The sequence below is a fragment of the Pistacia vera genome, unplaced genomic scaffold, assembly GCF_008641045.1.
Source record: "Pistacia vera cultivar Batoury unplaced genomic scaffold, PisVer_v2 Contig459, whole genome shotgun sequence".
NCBI classification, from domain to species: Eukaryota; Viridiplantae; Streptophyta; class Magnoliopsida; order Sapindales; family Anacardiaceae; genus Pistacia; species Pistacia vera.
Window position 1 is genome coordinate 1,419,826 of NW_022196289.1, and position 24,704 is coordinate 1,444,529.

The 24,704-nt window shown below is 35.4% G+C and overlaps 3 protein-coding genes across 3 annotated transcripts; 2 read left to right on the top strand and 1 right to left on the bottom strand.

The window, feature by feature from the left end:
• The first annotated feature begins 10,356 nt into the window (after nucleotides 1-10,356).
• On the top strand, nucleotides 10,357-16,404 carry LOC116144840 (copper methylamine oxidase-like). The gene is made up of 12 exons (XM_031430265.1): nucleotides 10,357-10,674; nucleotides 11,088-11,197; nucleotides 11,289-11,594; nucleotides 11,994-12,106; nucleotides 12,214-12,544; nucleotides 12,693-12,908; nucleotides 13,010-13,246; nucleotides 13,530-13,715; nucleotides 14,502-14,642; nucleotides 15,330-15,598; nucleotides 15,911-15,992; nucleotides 16,120-16,404. The coding sequence occupies exons 1-12, from the start codon at nucleotides 10,458-10,460 to the stop codon at nucleotides 16,243-16,245; spliced, it is 2,334 nt and encodes a 777-aa protein (XP_031286125.1). The 5' UTR covers nucleotides 10,357-10,457; the 3' UTR covers nucleotides 16,246-16,404.
• A 624-nt stretch (nucleotides 16,405-17,028) lies between these two features.
• LOC116144902 lies at nucleotides 17,029-19,164 on the top strand. The gene has a single exon (XM_031430321.1). The coding sequence runs from the start codon at nucleotides 17,247-17,249 to the stop codon at nucleotides 19,077-19,079; it is 1,833 nt and encodes a 610-aa protein (XP_031286181.1). The 5' UTR covers nucleotides 17,029-17,246; the 3' UTR covers nucleotides 19,080-19,164.
• A 2,613-nt stretch (nucleotides 19,165-21,777) lies between these two features.
• Nucleotides 21,778-24,558, bottom strand: LOC116144888 (F-box protein At1g70590-like). The gene is made up of 4 exons (XM_031430304.1): nucleotides 24,006-24,558; nucleotides 23,554-23,675; nucleotides 23,044-23,226; nucleotides 21,778-22,284 (listed from the first exon to the last, which is right to left on the bottom strand). Exons 1-4 carry the CDS (start codon nucleotides 24,556-24,558, stop codon nucleotides 22,117-22,119), a joined length of 1,026 nt encoding a protein of 341 aa, XP_031286164.1. The 3' UTR covers nucleotides 21,778-22,116.
• Between the last annotated feature and the right edge of the window lie 146 nt (nucleotides 24,559-24,704).

Consider the following 24,704-nt stretch of genomic DNA (forward strand, 5'->3'; position numbering starts at 1 on the left):
AATTGTTTACCAATTTATCTTTTTTATCTCTATCGGGATAAAGAAATTTAGATATATCATTTTCAACAACAACAGAATCAAAATTTGACGTATCTTTTCCTTTACCTCTTGCAATTTCCTTTACCTTAGTCTCTGTCTCTTTTTCTTAATTCACTTTCTTTTCTTCAATAGAAACCGGTAACTAGGCTTCACTTTTCACCTTCTTTTGTGATTCTTCTTCACCAATTACCTTTACATCCCTCAAGGTTATGGCCTTACATTGCTCCTTTGGGTTCTTCCTTGTGTCACTTGGTAAATGTCCTTGCTGTCTACCTAATGGACGATTTGGTTTGTGTTGCGTTGTTGATGGTTGATAAGTAGTTTGTCGGTGTGTTTCTTTAGTTTTGCGTAGAGGTGGAAAAGTAACCCGCTCGGCCCGCGGCGGGTTACGCATTTTGGCGGGTCAGTCCTGACCCGCCCGCCAACATTGGCAGGCCGGGTTAGGCAACCCGGCCTGCCAATTTTGGGGGATTGGTTGGCCCAACCCTGCCCGCCAACCCTAACCCGCCGGGTTAGGCTGCGGGTCGGGTCGGGCCGGGTTAACCCCCTTTTTGGTTTTTTTTTTTTTTTGTTTAAGTTTAAATGTTTAATTAACTTTTCAAATGAATAATTAACAATTTATAAATGACTAAATGTATTTGTTTTTAGTTAACTTCTTTTCAAATATCAATAATTCAATTAAATTAATTTTTTTTTGTTAACATTTCAAATATTAATTCAATTTTAATACAATAAAATTGTAATATAAGAAAAATTAAATTTATTCATTTATCAAAAAATAAAATAAGAAATTACAATAATTATTGCCTCGTTAAAAACCTCACCAAGAAAAACCTAATGGGACAAAAACTTGGTAAGGAAAAAAGAGTGCAATAGTTGACAATTAATTTACAAGTTACAATTTACAAAACAACTAATTTTGGGGTTGACTAGGACCTCCCTCATCCGTATCATCTATATTACAAAATTGAAATGATTCTATTAAAGTTTTGTCGAGAACCTCGTATTGATTTTGATGGCGCGATCGTTCCCAATCTAGAAGACATGTGAGGACTTCAATCATTTTTTGTGAAAGTTTAGTCCTCCTTTCATTTAAAATTCTTCCACTTGCACTAAATGTTTGTTCGGATGAGACAGTTGAGACTGGAACAGCAAAAACATCCAAGGCAAGTCTTCATAATACCGGAAAAATACATTTTCTAGTTTTCCAATATTCCAAGACATCAAAGTTGGCTCTTTGTTGTGGATCTGTTGGTAACATTTCAGGAGTTCCCAAATATTGTTGAAGCTCGTTACTCTGTGACTGCATGGCGGACAGTAGATTCATTGTTGCCGTTGGTGCTTCTAAAGAGGAGGTTGCGCCTGTGCTTCGGGTTTGGTTCCTCTTCGACCTATTAAATGCACTCCAGGTGTAGAAGTCTTCATTTGTTTCTTCTGATGAAACTTCCCTTTGTATTTCGTGTCTTTGTGGGTTCCCATACCACTTTTCACAATTAAATTAATAACATGACATGCACAACGTTGGTAAAAAAACTTCAAATTGTTATATAAAGGATAATTACTTTGAAAATAATCTATAGCTCTACTATTAGAACTTGCATTATCTAAAGTTAAACTTATCACTTTAGTAACAATATCATAATCTTCTAAATCTTCAATAATTTTATTATAAATTTGTTGACCACTATGATCAACATCCATTAATCTAAATCCTAATAAAGATTTATTTAATTTACATTCATTATCAAAATAATGACTAGCCACACAAATATAATCTTGTTTAGCTCTACCACTCCAAATATCGGTAGTTAGAGCCACACTAATATGACAAGTATGTATTTTATTTTTTAATTCTAATTTCATTTTCTTAAACAATTTTATTAAATCATTTCTAGTTGCAGTTTTAGAATAACTTTTAAATCCTGGAATAAATAAATTTTTAATAAATCTTTCAAAATATTTATCTTCAACCATATTAATAGGTTGATCAGTTGCAACAATATATAAAGCTAATTGTTCCCTATATACATCAGAATTATAACGTCAAGTAGTACCCATATTAGTTATTTGAGTTTGATTGGTTTCTCTATTTTCATGTTGAGTAATATGTTTATTAGCATGTCTTTTTCAAGTACTAATACCATTACCTGAATCAGCTTTATAAACATTTCCACAATACTTGCATCTTGCTTTCTTCACTTGAACTCAATTTTCTACTTCGTAAAACTTATCGAAATGCGTCTAAACGTCTGATGTGTGTCTATCGTCGCTTTCAACAACAGTTGATGAACCCGCTTCAGCTTGATATGAAGTTGGACGAGGACGACTTTTAGAACCACCAGGAGCTGTATGAGGAGGAATCGGGGGCATATTTTGAGGTGTACCGGATTCTGAGACTGGGAAAACTGCGGGACTATTTGAATCTCCTGCATTTATGTTAGTAAAATCAGCGGGACTAGGACTAAGATAGTAGTTTTCTTCATCATTGAAATTGATGGGAGAGAAATATCTATCCATTGTAGTTGAAAAAAAAATTGATATAGAAGAAATAAAAAATTAAAGAAAGAGAATTGGAATATGGAAATTGGAAATATGAATTGAAAACTGCAAAAACTAATAAAAATTAAAATAAGAGCAAATTGATAACAAAGAGATTAAGAGAATAAATGAATAATTGAGAGATTAGAGATTAGAGAAAATGAGAGAATTTGAGTTGTGAGAAAAGATGAGAGTTTAGGGCCAATTTATAGAAAAAAATGGGAAAAGAAAATGACAAAAAAGACCCCTCCAATGGCTATAAAACGGCTATATTTCAATGGTAAAAGGGTAATTGGAAAAAACAAATTAATTTTTTTTTTTATTTATTTTTCGACGGGTTGGCTGTTGCCAACCCACGGGTCAACCCAGCGGGTTGGCGGTCTTTTCTCTAGAAAGGACAAAACAGCAACCCGCTGGTCGCCAGGTTGCCATTTCTCAACCCGGCCCGCCTAGCGGTTGCTGGCAGGTTCGGTTCAACCCAGCCCGCCTTATTGGTGGTCTGGGTTGAACCCTCTTGAATGCTGGCCGGGTTAGGGTTGACCCGCCTAACCCGGCCCATTTGTTCCACCTCTAGTTTTGCGTGTTTGTTCTATGAAAATGTTTATATTATTTTCGTGTTTTTGGTTTTTTTTGTTTTTTTTGTTTTTTGCATGATGGTTATTATGCTTGTGCTTTTGATATGATCCCGAGCAAAACTTTGTGATATCCCTAATTTTTTTTTTTTTTTTGTGATTAACTTTGTAATCATTTGGTTGTATCAAGTCATTGAAAGGATTTGGACATGCTCATATCTTTTGCAATGCTAAAGAGTATGTGATTCTGGATAGTTGTGCGATTTCTGGTTTATTACATGACTTTGTTGTGTACTAGCTAAGACTTGTCTTCACTTCTTGGAAAAAAAAAAACTGAATATATAGTTTCTGAAATAAATTAATTATGTTTATTTGTTTGTGTTTGAATAAACTACTCCACTGTTTCAAGCTGCTCAATAACCAGGAGTATTCATGAGCCTCATGTTTACTTTTGCATCAAACCGTAATTATGAGTATTCAAAACACTTTAGGTGTTGTGACATTACTAAGTAATCGGGGGCACCCATCACACACGCGTAAAAAGGTGATGTGACAATCTAAAGAAGCCTATTAAAAAAAGGGGTTGGCCCCGCGAGGGGGGGGGGGGGGGGGGGGTTTTGTATGTTTGGATGCATGAATCTTATTCAAAGCATGTTTTAAAGGATTAAGTTTGGGGAGTTGATAAGTTGCATAATTTGAGTGTTTCTAGGGTTGTTTTTATAGTAGTTTAGTTAATTTTTTATTCGTTTTCTTTGTTTTTTATGGTAATTTTTTGTTAAGTTTGAGATGTGAATGGTCAGTTATTGACTTGGATAGTTTTCATGTTTTTCAAGCTTTGATTAAGTAGATTGGAGCATGGTTGTCAAATCGCTTATCGTATCGTGTATCGAAAACCTAATTTTTCAAATTGTGTATCGTGTATCGCGTATCGTATCGTATCATAGGATACTTTTTTTTTAAAATAAAAATATTTTTTTTCTAAAAACTAATATCATCCCGAAGATTAATCAACAAATTTTGTGATATTATTGGTTTTAAGTTATGATATTACATAATCAAAATTAATCACAGAATTAAGAATCAATATCATTTCCTCTCAACCATTCATATCATTTCCAAGATCAATGTTAATATCTATCTTTCTACTTGTATTATTATTATCATGTAAAATAGGCAACACATCTTCCTCTTCACTTTTTCCAAGCAAAACGGGTAAATTTGGCGGGTTTTAGTGAACCGGGTTGGGTGACGCGAATCCGACCCACAAATAAAGTCGTATCGATTTGTATTAATATTTTTAAGGATACAAACGGATACATATCGTATGTAGAATACATATCAATGTATCGAAAGGTTTAGGATACACTCTCTGATACGTCTCGTTGGCAACCCGTATTGAATCATATTCTAGGATACTAATAACCATGGATTGGAGTACTAGAATAAAATTAGACTTAAAGTTTGAAGAAATTAAGATTAGCTGATTAAAACTGGAAGTAATCGAATAGAGATTCTAGGATTAATTTGTGGTCCACCTAATTCATAATTGAATAGAGCGAATTAGTTGTAAGGGATTAATGAATTTATGATTCTTAATTTTAAAGTAACCGAATAGGGTTATGTATTAAGTTGAATATTATGCCTGAATAAGGATAATTAGCCTTAGAAGAATCCTACCAATTCATAGCATAAATGTGTGTTAAGAGTTGTTGTCGAGCATGATTAGTGGGAAATCTGTACCCTAGCTTCATTAATATTGCAAAGTTCTTCACATTGTTTTATTGTTTAATTTAATTATTTTTAATTCGTTAGTTTTACAATTTAAAATTTTGTTTTCTCAAATAACGTGTAGGTAGTTTTATGTAATTACGAATAATTGATTTGATCTCTGTGGGACAATACTCAAACTCATCATTTTATTACTTGAATATGACTAGTGCACTTGCTAGGGTTGATTTAGTCGCATCAGATGGACTTGCATAGTAGGTGAGGGGCCAACGGCAAACGAAAACGAGGGTTGGGATGATTTTACAAATTTTCTGGACGTGGTTGAGACTGTTGAGCCAAGTAAGTCCAAGTTGTACTGTAATTTGGGAGAGAGATGTCATAAGTGTGTGGGGAAACGTGATGCATTCGATGCTTTACAGTGGTGCAAGGCAAATTCAACGAAGTATCTTATGTTGTCTACAATGGCTCTTGAGATACTAGTCATCTCTATCACTAGAGTTGCTTCATAATCTGCTTTCAGTGCCGGGAGTAGGGTTATTGACATTTATCGATATTCGTTGTCTCCCGACATAGTGCAAATGCTTTTATGTGAATGTGATTAGTGTTGCTCTCTAAATGGGGTGAAGAAAGGGTGCAACGTAGGTTCTATTGATTATAGTTTTGGTTCAATTCAATAGTTACACTTACTTTATTCTAACCTAAACTTTTTTTTTGTTTTTCTCCTTTTTTCATTTCAAAAAGAGCAGGAACTGTTTGAGATTAAGCTTTCTATCTTATCAGTTGATGGGATTTAGTAGATTGTTTGATTTCCCCATCATTCATTGGCTGGGGCAACAGGCATGCACAGGTCCGTCTTAAAAAAAATTTTGTTTTGGTTTAAGTGGTGCTTGATTTATTTATGTTTTAGATTTATTTCCGTTAGCTTTTATCATTAATAAACTTTAGTATTTTCATCTTTATGTATTATATACAATACATTTGTACATCATAGCACTGCGGTATAGCAATTTGGTGCCTTCAACATCATACTTATGTGCTTGAATTGAATTTGTTTGCGGGAAAAGAGTGGTTTCGATAGAAAACAACCCAACATACAACTAGCTATATTTTGATGAATGAACAATTGAAACTTTCAGCCTCAAAATCAGAGCCTTTAACTATATTTTTATGTTTTGGGATGTAATTTGATGTATAGTTATTAGTTACTGCTAAGTCCACATTTTATTTTGCTTAAAGATTAATTAAGTCAAGTGAAAATTTTTAGGCCCATGGGACCGGTCCCTGGTCCTATGGGCCTATGATTGATCTTAGGGACCGGTTCGGGTCCTAAAAGTTTTCATGGGCCTAGGACCATTTGAAACTAGTCCCAACCGGGCCCATACGACAGTCCGTGCCCACCTCTAGCTTTGCCTAATATATATGCAGTCAACGCTGGTCAATCAGGCGGAACCAAGGCCAAGGCATGAATTTAGATGCGGGAAACCAAAGAGACAACGTATGGGCCGAACCCAAATGGAAGTTAAAAAGAAACAGCACAGTATCCATAAGTGTCGAATCTCGACAATCCGCGAATGAAAGTTGGAGGATAAAAAAGGCAATCAATTGCCTAGTTAACTCACCACATTTAGTGGGTGTTTTGGTTGGACGGAATTGATATGGGAATGGGTTTAGTTTTAATTTAAAGATTTTATAAAATATTTTTAAATTAAAGAGTAATTTTTGTCTAAATAATTTTATTGTTTGTTACAATAAACATAGAAAATAACTTAATTTAAAGGTATTTTTGTCCACACAATATCATTCCTTATTAAAAGCAATTTTATTCCACTCTCTTCATAATTCTCAATCCCGTCGATACTGTTTCACAAACCAAACAGAGCCAAAATTTAGATTGACACCAATTTTAAATATAACATATAGGAGGGGGAAAACAAAGTACATACAAAGTTATTATATATTTTATGAGTAGTTCAAATGCGTTGCATGATTTAGTGTGATAATATTCTTATATCTTGACAGTAAATATGATAATGACACCAACACATATAATAATAAAAATCAGGGTGATTTCTAGGGCATAAAAACATTAGATCATAAAGTAAATTTATATTTAATTTGAATACCTACCTACTTGATGCCCTTAATAAAACGAAATTGCTATGGGAATTTAGTTGTCACGGGGGTGGGTGGGACTGGGAAGCAAATTTAATTAGATTCATGCGGATGTCTACATGCATTCTCATCCTATTGTTTTTGTAGTTGGCTTGACAGTGACATTGGAGTATAATAATTTTACACATTTTACTTAAACAGGATTTGGTGAAATAACACAAAGCTCCCTATTTTGAAAAGTGACACTTGGTGGACATTCTTAATAAACAATCTCAATGTATAATGGCATTAAAATTGTGCATTAATTGGGCAGCTGTGAGATCTTCTGCTTTATTTTCAGTGGAGTTTCTAATATAACGGCATGTGGCTGAACAAAATCTTGTTATTTTCTTCAACTTTATAAGTACGTCAGGTTAACGGAGGAATTGACCTAGATGATCTTAAGTAGTCAATCAATCGTTGAAAATAATCTAGACTATATTTTATATAGTTTGATCCACATAAAATTAAATGACCACATTAAATAATTTCTTTATTGGGAGAGATTTTCACATATCACTTTACAGTTGTACTTGACAAGGATGCAACTAATATGTATTTTTAAGTTTTCTAATTGTTTATTAATATAATACTGCATCACTTACACCACTTAATTAATTTAATACACCATATATAATACCATTATCTTTTCCTCTAACTCTAGTATAACAACATCTTATGACACGATATTGATGATAAATAATTAAAAATATATTTATATTTCCAAAAAAAAAGAAAGTAATTCTTAATTTACAGGATCCAACCACAAATTTACTTTCGATTATCTTCAGATTAATTCTGTCTACTTTTGGAAATGCAATTAACAAATATAGTGATAAACTTGCATAGCTGTCAAACACAATGTAGCCAAATTAGATACGTATTTACTATGAGTTTTAAATATTTAAATGAGATTTCCCTTTTTTTAATTCAAAATTAACATATTAGTTTATTTTAAGGGTTTTTTTTGTAATGAACCCCATGTGTTTGAACTTTTTATAGTGACTACCCTCTTCTCCCAATTGAAAAGAGCAAAATAAAGAGGGCTGAAATGAGAAATCTTTTATTAACTCTTCTCCCAGTTGAATTGTTTATAATGAAAGAAAACATGCTGAACTCTTCACCGACAACCTGCCCACAACACCCAATAAAAATTCTCCATCAAGGCATAAGACGCCTTTATGCATGAAGCCTATGGATTACTCGGGGCTCTAGGGGAAAGCCCACCACTTATGACACTCCTCTGGACTTTTGCCATTTATGTGTAATTGAATTTAACATTTACGGATAATTGCATTTAGTCTGTTATTCAGGAAAAATTGAGCAAGACAAAAACCTAAATATTGATTTAATCCTTACTAGTTAAACTTCAGTGTTTAGAACTTCGTTATAAATCCATATATTGAAATCATAACTCAAGATTTCAGGTTTTAACATTTAAAATTTCGGGTTCCAACATAAAAATTAAAATTTTAAATTCAGAACTTCAGGTTCATGAGTGGAGACTAATTCTTAGATATAATAGTTAGTAGAGAGATGAGTGGCGAGTCACACCTTTTTTACTTTATATATATATATATATATATATACATACCTCCCCTTGAAGTATCAGCCTTTTACAGGCACATAGAAAATATCATGAGGTTAATACAAACACCCTAGTTCTTAACTTCCGTTCGGGTTATTTTTTGCACTCCCACTAACACAAAAAAACTAACAAGCTGCCCCCCATTACTAGCCACTTACACTATTTGTTGTCAATTTTTGGTGTAAAATATAACTTTTGTATTAAAATATTAAATATTTGAAAATAATAATAAAAATATTTAGAAAAGCTTAAAAAACATAAAATTTAATATTATTTTTGAAAGAATTTACATTTTTTTTCTTTTAAAAAATTTTCCTAGGACGATCAAAATTTCCAAAACCATAATTCTTAAACCGTCAGAATTTTCTTAACAAACAAATCTCATTGAATTTTGTACAAACAAATATACTTTTACAAGTGAATTTTAATTTTTAATTTTTAGTTTTTATATTTTTACTTTACTAAATTTTATAATTTCTAATTTTGCCCTGCTCTCAATTAATTTAACACCAAAACTTGATAGGAAGACGTGGAATTGGCTCATTAAAGGGAGTAATTTATCAATTTTTTTTGCGAGTTAACGACTGTTTTCCACCCAAATAATAGTTTAATGACAATTTCCCACCCATAGACTTTTGAAATACTATTTCACTACACAAATTTATATTTTGATAACAAACAAAGAACAAACTCGATCCAGAGGAGACTGATGAGTCTTTTACTAGTAAAAGATTAGATCTTGATGGTTGTGATTGATTGGAATTTGACTTGGAGAGACGGTTATGCAAACCCTAATCGTTTGATTGTTAGAGATTGGTGGGGTCGATGAGAGTGGAGTTTGATGGGTTTTAGTGAGTGATAATCAGGGAAGAAATGAGGATGGTATGAGATCACAACGATACCAGAATCAGAAACGGAATATAAATTTTAGTAATAAAATGATATTTTAAAAGTTTATGGGTTAGAAAGTATCGTTAAATCATTATTTGGGTAGAGAAAGACGTTTACTCTCTTTTATGTTAAAGGGGGTGTACCCTTGTCACCCTAATTGAGTCTTAACCAAAATTAAAAGAAGGTCGAACGACTTACACATACCTAAGGTTTGTTATAACGATAAAATGGTACTCAAAAGGTTTTAAAATGATAAATAGGTATCTTCTAGTCTTTTTACTATTACCAAACGAAAATCACTAATAACACATGATGGAAAGTATCTATTTATCATTTTAAAATCTTTTGGATATCAATTTATCGTTATGACAAGTCTTGGGTATATGTAAGTCGTTTGGCCTTAAAAGGATAGGATGTTTGGTTTGAATTAACCTAATAATCTTTTCTATATACGCTTGTCAATTTTTGAAATCTGAGGTGGGTTTGTATAATTAAATATATATAGAGAAAGGCATTCTTACAAAAATAGCGTTATAGCGATCACTTGTATGACGTTTCTGACAAGCGGATGCTCATATCACTAGACGCGGCCTTAACCTCCATCCCTTGTTTGTCTTTTACAACTTCACTCGATAAGCCTTTTCTCTGTCCTATTTAAACTACGAAAACCACTTTTTCATTTTCATTTTCTCTCTCTTTCACGCCAAATCCATTTATCTGACTTCTCCTTTTTATGTAAAGCCAACTCCTGATCTTGTTGTTTTTTCAATTTCTATTGCTGTCCTTCTCAACAAAGTCAAAAGAAATAACAAGATAGTGTGTGTGTTTGGTGGTGGTGGTGGTGGAGGAAGTGAAAGGTTTGGACACAGAGAGAATTTGCTCTGTATGTCAGTGGAATACTACTGTGATAAATACTACGGTGGATACGGTGAGCTTGCTAACCCTTTACAATGGCCACAACTCAGGAAAAGACGACGCCTAATTGTTGCATTGATACCACCAGAAGCATCAAGAACAAACCTACTGAAATCGTGCATGATTGGAAAGCTTCAGGATCCGATCCATCTCGGGATTCGATCCGTAAACAAGAGTCTATGGCGACCTTGATCCGACCTGTTGAATCTCTCCCTGATCGTCCTCCTACTAACACTACTTCCTCGACCAAAGGTTTAATAATGAATTCTTTTATATGTATTTAAGATTTTTATTTTTAATTATTGTTTTTGCAAATATTATATGGCTTCAATGATATTGATTCTTCATAAAGATTTTCTTTATTTTTTATAGATGTTGATTGTTTGGTTTTTGAGAAAATGAAAAGCTCAACGTTTTTGAGATAAATATTTGTGTCAAGAAAGTCAATTTGTAGAAGTCTTTATCCGCTTGGGCCCCAATGATTCTTACCGTCTCTCTCTTTGATTATTTTTTTTTGACACTTTCATTTTCTCTACAGCCAAACAGGAATTTTTTTTATTTCTTATCTTTGTCCGGTTATTGTTTTTTTATCAGTTGCTGACTGAAGGAAACTAGTATCATTTATGTCTATTACAAGTGTACGTTTTCTTGATTTTCTTGCGAAGGTATTCTAACCATGGTGAGAGCTCAAACCAGCCATCCTTTGGACCCTTTATCTGCTGCTGAGATCTCCGTGGCAGTTGCAACTGTTAGGGCAGCTGGAGCCACCCCTGAGGTGAATTTCACTAGTTATGATTTTTAGCTTGAATTGTTGTTTACGTCATTATTTGTCAATTGATTAAGTAAAAAGGGCAATCCATTTTCAGGTCAGAGATAGCATGCGCTTTGTGGAAGTAGTGCTGATGGAGCCAGATAAACATGTTGTGGCATTGGCAGATGCATATTTCTTCCCTCCTTTCCAGCCATCATTACTTCCCAGAACAAAAGGTGGGCCTGTAATTCCTACTAAACTTCCTCCAAGGCGTGCAAGACTTGTTGTTTACAATAAAAGCTCAAATGAGACAAGCATATGGATCGTTGAGCTATCAGAAGTTCATGCTGCAACTAGAGGTGGCCACCATAGGGGCAAAGTCATTTCATCAAAAGTTGTTCCAAACGTCCAACCTCCGATGGTAATTAATAAACACTTGTACTTCATGATGCTAATATTAATTTAGGCTCAATGAGAGTATATAGGTAGTCTTTGAAGTAACCTGATTATTTCACTTGGATTGTATGTGAGAGTTGTTGTCTGATATAAGTAACTTTTACTAGCTGGACTGAGGGTGTTTTATGTGCTTTTGACATGAGTGGGAATTTCAAATGAATAAGTTAAAAAAAGTTTAGACACAACACAAAATTTTCCTCTCCTATTAAATGCTTTTGATTGATTTTTATTTGGAGAGATGATTACTTGATTATTGATCTATTATCGTTTACTTTAATCTTTTAGTGATGTGTCCTGGTGAGTGCCTTCTAACATAGTTCTCTTATGTTTATCCAATGTTTGTGCCCTTGCTTTTGAATTATAGGATGCTGAGGAATATGCTGAATGTGAAGCTGTTGTCAAGGACTTTCCTCCGTTTCGGGAGGCAATGAAGAGGAGGGGTATTGAGGACATGGATCTTGTTATGGTGGATCCCTGGTTGGTTACTGTGTTGAGATTCTCTCATATTGATGTTCTGTAAGAATGTGCTTTCAGTGGTTGTCTTACTCTCTTTTTATTGTTGTGTGCGAACCCATTACTTACAGGTGTGCAGGATATCACAGTGGAGCTGATGCTCCAAGTCGCAGACTTGCTAAACCACTCATTTTCTGCAGAACTGAGAGTGATTGTCCCATGGAAAACGGTTATGCTCGTCCAGTTGAAGGAATCCATGTCCTTGTTGATATGCAAAATATGGTAGTAATTGAGTTTGAAGACCGTAAACTTGTTCATCTACCACCAGCCGATCCATTAAGAAACTACACTGCTGGTGAAACACGAGGAGGTGTTGATCGAAGTGATGTGAAACCCCTTCAGATTATTCAGTCTGAAGGTCCAAGCTTTCGTGTTAATGGACATTTTGTTGAATGGCAGAAGGTGCTTGCTTATTTGTAAAACTACACTGCTGATTCACTGATGTTCAATATAATTTTATAGCTTATAAATCCTTTTTTATTATTTTATTTTTATTATTTTATTATTATTATTATTTTTTTGTAAATTAAAACATAATTTTGGTTGGCAGTGGAACTTTCGTATTGGTTTTACTCCTAGGGAGGGTTTAGTAATCCATTCTGTTGCGTATGTTGATGGTAGTCGAGGCCGGAGGCCTGTCGCCCATAGGTTAAGCTTTGTTGAGATGGTGGTCCCTTACGGAGATCCAAATGATCCACATTATAGAAAAAATGCATTTGATGCAGGGGAAGATGGGCTGGGTAAAAACGCACATTCTCTTAAGAAGGTTAAGTATCTCTTGTTTTGCTTTTCTTTTTGGTTGAAATATTTAGCATATCACTGATTCGAATAAAAATTTCTCTACCTGACATGTTTTTGGTTCTTCAGGGGTGCGATTGTTTGGGTTACATCAAGTACTTTGATGCACACTTTACAAATTTCACTGGAGGTGTTGAAACAATTGAAAACTGTGTTTGTTTGCATGAAGAGGACCATGGTATCTTATGGAAGCATCAAGACTGGAGAACAGGTTTAGCAGAAGTTCGCAGGTCTAGAAGGCTAACAGTGTCATTTATATGTACTGTGGCGAACTACGAGTATGGATTTTTCTGGCATTTTTATCAGGCAAGTGAGTTTCTGCCTTTATTTTGTCTAGCTTCTCATGTTTGTTGCAAGTATTTTTTCCTATCTTAGGTGTACTAAATCCGCTGAGTGCAGTAATGAGGCTCAGCTGAATCCCATGTCTTCTTTGAGTATTAGGAACAATTTTGCTTCTTTTAAACAGTAGGTTGTTTCAAGTATGAGTATCTAAGTGCTCAGTATTTTTTTTAGTCTCTCAATATTAGTTTACTGCTATTTGTTTAAATGGTGCCACTTAAATCCTAATGATGCAATACTTATGTTGTAGGATGGGAAAATTGAAGCTGAGGTCAAACTCACAGGAATTCTCAGCTTAGGAGCACTTCAACCTGGGGAAGTACGGAAATATGGTACAACTATTGCACCCGGGTTATACGCACCCGTTCATCAACATTTTTTTGTGGCTCGCATGGACATGGCAGTTGACTGTAAGCCTGGGGAAGCATTTAATCAAGTAAGTTGATGTGAATACTGGGGATATTTTTTCTTCTTCATATATCTCCTTTGTTATACATGTATCAGTTTTAGGGTAATACATCCGATAAGATCTGATTATTTTTTCAGTGAGCTTTCAGGTCGTCAATAGGCTTGTTAGATGCATATTAGTTGTGTAGAGTTATTGTATAGTGACATTCTAAGATCATGAGAGCGTTGCATATTTCTTCATTTAATAAGACTGTGTTGGGTTCATTTCTCTGTGTGTGAATTTGATTTATATCAGAAGTTTGCTGTGCAACTTGCATTTGTGGTATTGTGGTTCTTTTAAGTATTTTATGTTACTTTAGCAGTACATTCCCAAGTTCTTGAGGTGGTCTAATATTTATCCAGAAACTGTCAATAAAGAGGTTGCTTTTCCATGGTTTAATCGAGGAGAAAATCTTCTTGGATTTTATAGGTGAACTAAAGTTGAATTACTTGGCCCGTAAGAGATAGGCTACAACTATATTGACATATTGTTCACATCTATTCTTGGGTCTGCTGAAAAGGTTGCATATTCTCTGACGGAACTTGGATGTACTCTGAGGAATTTATGTGATGATGTTTTTAGGAACTTAAATCTCTGATTGTTGATTTACTTATGAGTATATCATCCAATTAAGATTTCTTATTCCTTGAATGCATTTTATGGCATTGCACTCTTCTTTAGCTTTATAGAACCGTTTTTTAAACTAGAAAACAAGAATAATTGCCGTATGTATACTCATACTATTAAGATCTGTATGCTTTCTTGTTGGTGTAGGTTGCTGAGGTGAATGTTAAAGTTGAAGAGCCAGGAAAAAATAATGTTCATAATAATGCATTCTATGCTGAAGAGGAACTACTAAGATCAGAATTGCAAGCGATGCGTGATTGTAATCCTTTAACTGCCCGCCATTGGATTGTAAGATTTCTTACCCATGTAGTTCTTATTTTTAATATTTGCTCAGAAAAATTGTGGTGTCTGGTACAAGGATGATTATGATAATTTGGGCAGTGAAAACTCTTGTAGTTATTGGGGTAGATGATGGCTTGCTGTGGATGCAATTTTGATTGGTTTCTGATAATTTAGCCACTCAAATCATAAGTTGTATAAATAAACTGCATTGATACTACAATTGCAATCAACATGGGAATATGAAGACATCTTTTTGAGAGTGCTAATCATGAGGAAAAGTAAATGCTTCTATATTAATATGATATAAATATCTTAGATAGTTCATTAATTTGTAGTTCATTATAGTTTAGCATTTATAATTCAAGAATTAGACTATGGATGCCTTTATTTGTGCTTCCATCTATAAATTCAGCTTTTTTTCAAATGTCTTTGTATCATTGGTTGAGATATAAAAAGAGGTAAATATATCTTCCACATGTTCTCCATCTTTACCGGTGTTGGTATGTAATAATGTTATAACAAGTGCTTGATGCCTTGCTTGAAAATGTAATGGGTTTCCTATCATCTTTCTTTCCATATTCTTTAAAAAAAATATATATATCAGTTTTGGATTTATTGACATGATAGTTTTCTATACTGTCTAATAAAACAGTAAACTAATTGTGTAGCTGACAATTGACATATTCTCTTCAGATAAGAAATACAAGAAATGTTAATCGGACTGGGCAGTTAACTGGATATAAGCTGGTACCTGGTTCAAACTGTTTACCATTAGCTGGTTCTGAGGCCAAATTTTTGAGAAGAGCTGCTTTCTTGAAGCATAATCTTTGGGTCACTCCTTATGCACATGATGAAATGTATCCTGGGGGAGAGTTTCCCAATCAAAATCCACGAGTTGGGGAAGGATTGGCTACTTGGGTTAAGCAAAATCGATCTCTGGAAGAAAGTGATATAGTTCTATGGTTAGTTTACCTTCCGTTTCCCTAAGAACTACAATAAACATTTTTGTGTCCATGCCTGTGTGCCAAGAATGATTTTCCTTCATCAAAAAAGTAGGGACTCTGATACATGCTGGTTTTCTGTTACCACTCATAATTTATTACTGAACTAAAGTAAACTAGCTGCAAAAACAAGTTTTATTGGATCCACTTCCCATCTTCTGAATATGGATTATAAATAATCCTGCTTGTAAACGGGTGTGCTGATTTTGTTATTTAATATTGTGAATATACTTTTAGTTGTGTGTTTTGGGATAATGTCTTGGCACTGTACAGGTATGTATTTGGAGTGACTCACATTCCTCGACTGGAAGACTGGCCTGTAATGCCAGTGGATCGCATTGGTTTTATGCTCATGGTATTTCAATCATCCTAGTAGAGAAAGTTGTTTTATTATGCTGCATAGCATAGTGAGCCACATCTTTGAACAATGTTACAAGTAACCTTGTATGTTATTGAATGAAACGTCTTTGTCTGTGATGCAGCCACATGGGTTCTTCAATTGCTCACCAGCGGTGGATGTCCCTCCCAGTTCCAGCGATTTGGATATCAAAGACAGCAATGGAATAGCTGAGAAGCCTATTCAGAACGCTCTGCTTGCTAAGCTCTGAATGGATCATTGTTAAGTGGGGCCGGTTGTGTTCAGGTGCCCCTTTATTGGTGTGTGTTAAATAATTGAGCCAATGGCCAACTTCAGACACATAATATAATATTTCGCTTTTGTTTGTAACGATTTAAACGGAAGCATGGTTTAGCCGTTTGTTATAAAAGCACTGTAGTAATTCTTTGAATCAAAGTAAAATTTGTAGACAAGGGCACATGAAATTGAGTGTTTGGTTGGCTTCCAGAAAATCCCATAAATACCCGAATCCAGTCAGCATCATAATCTGTTTAGTGGTCCGTAACTAATTTTGATTGTCACTCTTCAAACGCTGCCTGTATGTTATGATATACGAAGAAAGACGTGCCCGCGACTCAGAGTTTATCAGAATCATACTTGGAAAAGGTTCAAACCAAATTTGCGTTTGTGGTGATCATGTTGTCTTCCTCGATGCGCATTTGTGACACGTCATTATAATTGAATTTGAATGGTCTAATTTAAACAACAATATAATTAATTGGGTGGGTTAAAATAAAATAAAATATTGATAGTACCCTGTGGACCTGTGGTCTTGTACTTGAAGCAAACAATTTCTTTCTTTCTATTTTATTAGCATTAGATGGAAATGACATCAATGACCGGATTCTTAATCTACGCTCTTTCTTAGCAAGTGCACAAGACTTTCCTCTTCTTTAGTCATCAAGTCTTCATCCCATAACGTAAACGACCGTTACGCACACAAAAGGCATTGACTCGTCACTTTGACGCTTTGCAGCCCACGCTCCACGCGCCGTTGAAAGTTCTTAAAACCCAAAAAAAAAAACACAAAACAATTTCCCAGAAAGAACGAAACACACGAACATGCGAGGAAGAATGAACAGCAGTTATACACTTCTATTACAAACCCTGCCCCTGCCCGCAATCTGACCCGCCGTAGACGTACACAAACTGAAAATTGAATATCGGAGACATCGGCAGAAATCGGACAAAGTGAGTGGCCGATACTACCTTATGGCTGCGTCAATAGAAGAGAAGAAAATCCAGGATGAGTTATCGGCTATAATAATTTGGGCGGAGCGAGTTCGCGTAGCGGTTGATGAGGCAGAGTACTTCAAAGCCGACTGTCAAGAAGTAGGTAAGCAAGTGGATCGGCTCTTACAAATGCTCCGGAACGTTGCTCGGTTCGCCGGCTCATCTCAGTCACTCTACGACCGGCCGATTCGCCGCGTAATTTCCGAGGTGTCAAGACACATAGAGCGTGCCCTAACCCTAGTCCGGAAGTGCAAGCGTCGGAGCGTGCTACGACGTGTCGTCACCATTGTAACTGCCGCCGACTTTCGGAAGCTGATAAACCTGCTGGAAGCCTCCGTCGGCGACATGAGATGGCTTTTGAGTATCTTCGACACTGAAAACGGCGGCGCTTCGGGCGGTATAGTTCTTTCTTTGCCACCTATAGCTAGTAATGACCCGATTTTATCTTGGGTTTGGTCTTATATTGCTGCTATACATATGGGCCAATTAAGTGATCGTATTGAAGCCGCTAACGAATTGGCTTCGCTGGCTAAAGATAACGATCGTAACAAGAAAATTATTGTTGAAGAGGGTGGAGTCCCTCCTTTACTTAGACTTTTAAAAGAAACCTCCTCGTGGGAGGCGCAAATAGCGGCTGCCACGGCTCTGTTTAATTTAGCAAATGAACAAGAAAGAGTGAGGGTTATAGTGAATGAGCTTGGGGTTCCAATTATAGTGAATGTTTTAAGTGAGTCTTTGATGAAAGTTCAGATTCAGGTGGCGAGTTTGGTGGCCAGAATGGCGGAGCATGATAATGTGGCACAGGATGATTTTGCGAGGGAGAATGTGATTAGGCCACTCGTGACGATTTTATCTTTCGAGACATTTGTTGATGATCAAAGGACTAATTTGGGTAAGCCGAGTATTCATTCACTTGTGCAGATTAATAAAGAATTGGAGAAGAACACAATGGTTGGTTCCAAGAGTTCTCGTCCTTACATGCATTTGTATAGTGAAGGTAGTAGTAGTAGATCAGGGCAGAATAGGAAAGAGAGGGAGAATGAGAAGCCTGAGGTGAAGATAAAGTTGAAAATTGCTTGTGCTGAGGCTTTGTGGATGCTTGCAAGAGGGAGTGTGCCGAATAGTAAGAGAATAACAGAAACAAAGGGGTTGCTTTGTTTGGCAAAATTGGTTGAAAAGGAACAAGGTGAATTGCAGTCGAATTGTTTGATGACAATAATGGAGATAACTGCTGCTGCTGAACGAAATGCTGATCTTAGACGTGCTGCTTTTAAGACTAATTCTCCTGCTGCTAAAGCTGTTGTGGATCAGCTTTTGAGGGTGATTAAAGATTTAGACCCAACATTGCAAATTCCTGCTATAAAATCAATTGGCTCATTGGCCAGGACTTTCCCAGCTAGAGAAACTAGAGTACTTGGTCCTTTAGTGGATCAACTTAGTAATAAGAACCCTGAAGTGGCAACTGAAGCTGCGATTGCGTTGCAGAAGTTTGCTAGTCTTGAGAATTTTCTCTGTATGGAGCATTCAAAGGCAATTATTGAGTTCAATGGTGTTCCACCTCTGATGAAACTGCTAAGGGGTAATGATCGGACGCAGTTGCATGGATTGGTTCTGCTCTGCTACCTTGCATTACATGCTGGCAATAGCGAGGCTTTGGAACAAGCTAGGGTGTTGACCACCCTTGAGGGGGCTGACCGCACTGTGGTTTCACAGCATCCTGAGTTGAAAGATCTGCTGTCGAAGGCGATAAACCACCTAAATCTGTATCATCCTGGAGTTCATTCTCAAAGGCTGGCATATGGGCCTTTATAATTCAAATATTTCGTTTTGGTAAATTATTGTGTTGATACATTTTTATCAGATGGAAATAGGGGTACAAAAAAAACACATTGTTGGCTTACTGAGGCATAAATACTAGTTTATCAAAGTAAAGAGTTCTGTGGTAAAGGGGTGATACATTAGTTTAAAGTGAATTCAAATGGATTAAAACATTGTAATAGCTCAAGTTTAGTGGATTTCTGGGTTATATAAACAGATTTTACTTGTGATTTGCCTGTCATCGAATTTACTCTGTGTGTGTTCAATTTAACTGTAATTTTTTTTTTTTTTATATATACATGCAACTGGTCACCACTGACTGAATTTGAGATTATGTTTCTATAGACCAAGATAAGTTATGTTTAATGGCATCATGGTTAAAAGAATAAAAATTCAAAATTTGCAGTTCCCCATCCCCTATTGGTCCAGGAGTCTTGTCAAAGCAAATTCTATTGAGAATGTTTTTAATCAGCAAAAACAGTAAGAACAGATTCAATCAGAAAGGATCTAAGGAATTAAGAGGTAAAAGTGGTGACTTTAAGGGCGTCTTTGGTTAGGGGCTATGAAAAGATAACTTTCGTGATCTCTATCTTTAATTTTGGACATTTATTTGTTTAATTGTTAAGTAATAAAAGATTTCACCCAATCTTCTAATAATAGTGATTACTATACCTTAAATAAAATGTATAGGTAAAATGGCTATAAATAGTAGTTCTTGCTTTTTGATATCTCTTGGTTTGATGCCCGCCAATAATAAAAGAAGAACAAAGATTGAAAGGACTTTTGCAATTTAATTCTTCTGACTAATGTTGTATCGTTGACGGGACATGATGGATAAGGAGAAACTTCTCTGATAGGTGTTGGAACTTTCTGGGGTAGTGGGGTTCATAACTTCATAAATAGGCAGTTGAATTCCACTAAAGCATAATAAAAAAGATTGCAAATATGATGAATTAGCTAAGGTAGGTTCATTATTCTATAATAACTTGACTAGGCTTCTGATTCTCAAATAAAACTTTGTTAACGGCCTCTTATTCAATCAATCATTCGATTTTCAACAATTACCTAAAAAATTTCGTTGTCCTTCTTCAGCTAATCAGCTTTATGCTCTTATTCATCAACTGCTTTTCTTCTTCTTCTTATTATTATTATTATTTTCATTTTTATGATAAAATGAAATAACCCACTTACTTATTGATAAAAAAATAAAAAAATAAATAAATTTCTTTATTGAACTTAAAAGGAAAACAGTTCTGCATAAATATTATATCAAATAAATTGACTAAATATCTAAAAAATTTACAGGTTAAAATCTGGAACTTTAAAAGGAAAATTATGTTGCTTTTCCAGAAAGCTTTTCAATTTTTAGCTTTCCTAATTATTCCTTGTGTCCAACTCTGTTGCATTTAAGATAGAACATTTGAGGCAATGCATAAATGACAAATCTCTCTAGTGCATGAATTTATGGAAGATTGAACATAGATGTAACAACTTCAATTTGCTGGGGAATTTTTCCACTTACACCAGAATAAAACATGATACATTACAACCAAGTAACAAACCATGACCATGTAATCAACTTTCTGGTGTGATATTAAAAACTCATGGTTCCCACAGTTTATCAAGATTGCATAAATTTCCAGAGTAGTGCAGCAAAATTTTGAATGCGTCAAAGGCTATCTCCACCACAGCACAAAAAAATCCAATTCATTCAATTATCTGCCATTTCTTGTGGTCATACAAGAGAATTTCAAAAACAAACAGGGAACTACAACTCTAACCTAAGAATGGTACAAAATCAGATATCTTCTGACAGTCATAATAACTACACCTACAAATGACCTATATCCATAACCTGGAGAAATTGCAGGCAGTTATTAACATCTACTATTAGAAGTCATGGTAAACATTAGCCGGCGGGGGGAGGGGGGGTGTGGTGTTAACATAGAACTGAATGGTCCGGTAAAGGAAAATAAAGCAACAAAGCAATTAATTCTCATTGCATGGCAACTATACAAAATTTCAAGTCTTATAAGAATTGTCCTGCAATTTGATTCCCACTTAAGCAAACAAAAAATTAATCAATTGCTGAGTTCCATGGTATGGACATGTCTAGAAGAAATTTCATTAACAATCAACTTCGTTGTTTGAGGTAGATTCTGTGCAGGAAAGATTGACACATATTTTACATACCTTTGGAGCTATTTAGTGGTAATGGGCTTCACCTATGTTTACTGCAAAGTATTTCCCTATCTTATGCATGCATTTTCGCATTGCACAAGCACTGAATCCATCAGATATCTCTCCTCAAATCTGTTGATATAACATATTTGACCATTAACAGATACATGCAGTTAAATATTCTCATGTTTTCTGAGACCTTGAAGCAAAATTTTATACTTATTTACACTTTATCTGATTTCTTTTTTTTTTTTTTTTTTTTTAATTTCTTTATGTTTTAAATATCTTCTGCATTGTCCCCACTACAAACATGTCATCAACAAAAACAATAGAATCTTTGCCTGTATTCATCATCTTAGTAAAAAGTGAACAGTCTAATGCATCATACTTGAAACCAGCTCCTTTGACAGCCTCACGAACTTTTGCGGAAAAATGAAAGCCCTAAAAAACCAAATAACATAATAGGAAAACAAAACATCTTCATTTCAGCTAGTTAAGGCTAAAATCAACAAAGCACGTCATATTTGAAGGTCCTCTCAACATGTGCCCCAAGCCATAAACAAACAAATTTTTTTATAATATTTATACACATTATTTACAAAAAGAAATGCTTTGAGACAATCAAAATTTTGTTTGCTTCTATTCTTTATCATGTGCACTCAAGACAAATGTTAATATTTCCCTATTTATAATTCATCAAGACATGAGCATAAACCACAAAAGCAGCCAAGGTATCTATGCGATTTGTATTATCACCCCCACAATATATAGATTACAACCAAAGAAAATACATCCCAAAGGATTTTAGACTAGTCAGTGTCAAGATCTACAAACCCTTGTTAGGTATAACTCAGCAGGATGAAGGCAAAGCTCGCCAATTATCAGCAAGTAACATGACGTGATTACGTGAAGTTACTGAAAGTTGTTCGAGAATAACATTCTTGATATGAGCTGCTGCCATTTCACCAGCACGTGTAGCAAGTTCAAGGTAAACTACAGCTTTCATCATCTCCCCTTCCTGCCCAAGTATTGTCAAAAAGATGTCAATAAGACTTGAAAGTAAACAGTAACAAATCAAAATAAAATTAGAAAGCTCCAGCCTTATCAAATTAGATTTTTTGAAGCTCTTTGGAGGCCTATTACAAAATATATCCAAGATACGTCATTTTTTCTTCATTTACCATAACTGGATAGGGGTTTTGAGTTGATGTGTTCTGATCTTTATGGATTTGCGGGCTGTTGTAATCTCTCTCTTTTTGGTGTTCCTATTGCTCAGTTTACAAAAGATTTTTGTGATTTTTGTAAAGATCTGACTCTCTTTACAGTGGACACCGGGTCCAACTTTGTATCTTTCCTCTCTTTCAATGTCTTGGTGTTTCCTATTATTTAGAGAGAAAAAAAAAGGGACAAATCCACCCCACATCTATAGATGCATTAGATCTTTCAGTGTCAGCATTCTATTAGCATGCATGTAACTGCAAGAAAAAGGTGAACGTAGAGACATATCATGCCTGTCCAATAGGCTCCCCTAATCTCATTCACTGTGTCCAATAATCATGAATTTCCCACATTGATTTTAGGGTTGATAGTATCTCCCACGTTCACTATGCTTCAAGAAAAAAACCGTATTACTCTGCTTAACTAAAATAATTACTTTGGGTTGTCTAAGTGTACTAACAAGTAACAATCTCAAATCAAGTTACAGTGACGCATTTGTTCCTATACAAGGAAAAGAGCCACAAGTAATTTGTCAAGGTTAGTTGACAGAGTTGTTTACCGAAAATAGGGCAAGTCCATGCTCAAATTGAGCTTTTCTGTGACCACGATCAGCTGCCCTTTTCATCCATTTTCTTGCTTGTCTATGGCTTAAGGGCAACCCTTTCCCAGCCGAGTAGCAAAGTGAAGTGTTGTACATAGCACGTAGATACCCACCTTCAGCAGCTTTTAAGTACCATCTAGCCTGATTCAAGATAAATTTATCAAAATAGAAGATCTACATATCCTATGATGTACCACTCTTCAGGCACAAAAGGCCTAATCATCTCAAATCTCTGCGAACTTTAGGAATATAAATTAAGGGAAAGGTCGAAAGGACATAAATAAACAATGGCCAAGAAAACAAATAAAATAAAAATTAGGTAGGTTATGTGTTTTATCATTAAAAATCTACTAACACAACTACTCATAATTCACCAACAAAAATCAGCATAAAACTCTCATGAAAGTTTGATCCAACTAAAATTCTATCCATCCAGCACTAAAAAAGGAAAAGGAGAAAGTTGCTTACCGCCTGTTGTAGTCCACAACCTTTATGCAGGCAAAGGGCAAGTTGATACTGTGCCCGTGCATGACCCGCCAAGGCAGCTTGATACAACCACTTTTCAGCTTCCTCTGGCTTTGGAGGTTGTGCTGCACGTGATAATAATCAAAGAGGTTTGACATTGTCAACTGCCATCAAGAAACCTAAATTCTAGCGTTCAATACAGGTATAAAAAAAAAAAATTAAAGCAAATCAATTGACCAAAATAACATTACAATGCACACGGTTTAGCAAACTACTAATGCTCCTCCAAGGTATTTTAACTATCTATCACTATCAGCAAACGCTAGGATTCCATTGCTGTTTCTGGTGATGTAAATTTCGACATCATATGAATTCAAACTATTTGAGAATTTTCCCTGTTCCTTAAACACTAACAATCAAAAGCTGTAAAAAATTGAGAGAAATGATGAATTTACCTTGTAAGTAAGAAATTGCCAAATTGCACTGGCCAGCAGGATCACCAAGCTCAGCCGCTTTCTTATAAAAGCCAATAGCCGTCTCCTTCTTGCCTAATTCCCAATATATTAGACCGGCATCGACCATAGCCAAAGTGGAGCCCCGTTCCGCGCCTTTTAGGAAGGAGTCGAGAGCCTTATCCAAGTTTTTGCGAACACCGCCGCGCCCGTGCTTGAACCGCTTTCCCCACATCAGTAACACCATCGCCTCTCTCAAAGGCCGAAGCGCGTCACTCCATGATTTACACACCAGTGAAGCCGCCCGAAGTTGAGGATGCGTGAAAGAGGCCGCGATTTTTGTCAAGATATCGAACGGTAAGGTTGCAAAATCATGACCGTCCGTTGATTGTGATGATCTTGAGTAGAAGTGGTGGCTATGCCGCTTGATTTTACTCTTGTGCGTGCAGGAACTCGAATAGAATTCTCGTCGGCGGTTGTCACCGTTGCTTTTTGTTAACGGAAGCGCTGTGAAACGTGAGCGCTCCGATCGATCCGGCCATGTTCTTTGCTTCATCGTGTCATTTCGTAACAGTTATGTAAGTGAGAAGCATTTACAAATAATAATTACAATTTTCTTTAACTAATTAATTGGCCTCTGAAAAATATATAATAATAATAAAAATAAAAAAATTGGTTTTATTATGTCGGCGTAGTTCAAGA

What these genes read in the sequence shown, in the direction of transcription:
- LOC116144840 (XM_031430265.1), top strand. Translation starts at nt 10,458, where the DNA reads ATGGCCACAACTCAGGAAAAGACGACGCCTAATTGTTGCATTGATACC. An exon ending in CACTACTTCCTCGACCAAAG is followed by an intron (nt 10,675 to 11,087) that starts GTTTAATAATGA and finishes TTTCTTGCGAAG; the next exon opens with GTATTCTAACCATGGTGAGA. An exon ending in CAGCTGGAGCCACCCCTGAG is followed by an intron (nt 11,198 to 11,288) that starts GTGAATTTCACT and finishes ATCCATTTTCAG; the next exon opens with GTCAGAGATAGCATGCGCTT.
- LOC116144902 (XM_031430321.1), top strand. Translation starts at nt 17,247, where the DNA reads ATGGCTGCGTCAATAGAAGAGAAGAAAATCCAGGATGAGTTATCGGCT.
- LOC116144888 (XM_031430304.1), bottom strand. Translation starts at nt 24,558, where the DNA reads ATGAAGCAAAGAACATGGCCGGATCGATCGGAGCGCTCACGTTTCACA. An exon ending in GGCAATTTCTTACTTACAAG is followed by an intron (nt 23,676 to 24,005) that starts GTAAATTCATCA and finishes TATCACGTGCAG; the next exon opens with CACAACCTCCAAAGCCAGAG. An exon ending in GTTGTGGACTACAACAGGCG is followed by an intron (nt 23,227 to 23,553) that starts GTAAGCAACTTT and finishes ATCTTGAATCAG; the next exon opens with GCTAGATGGTACTTAAAAGC.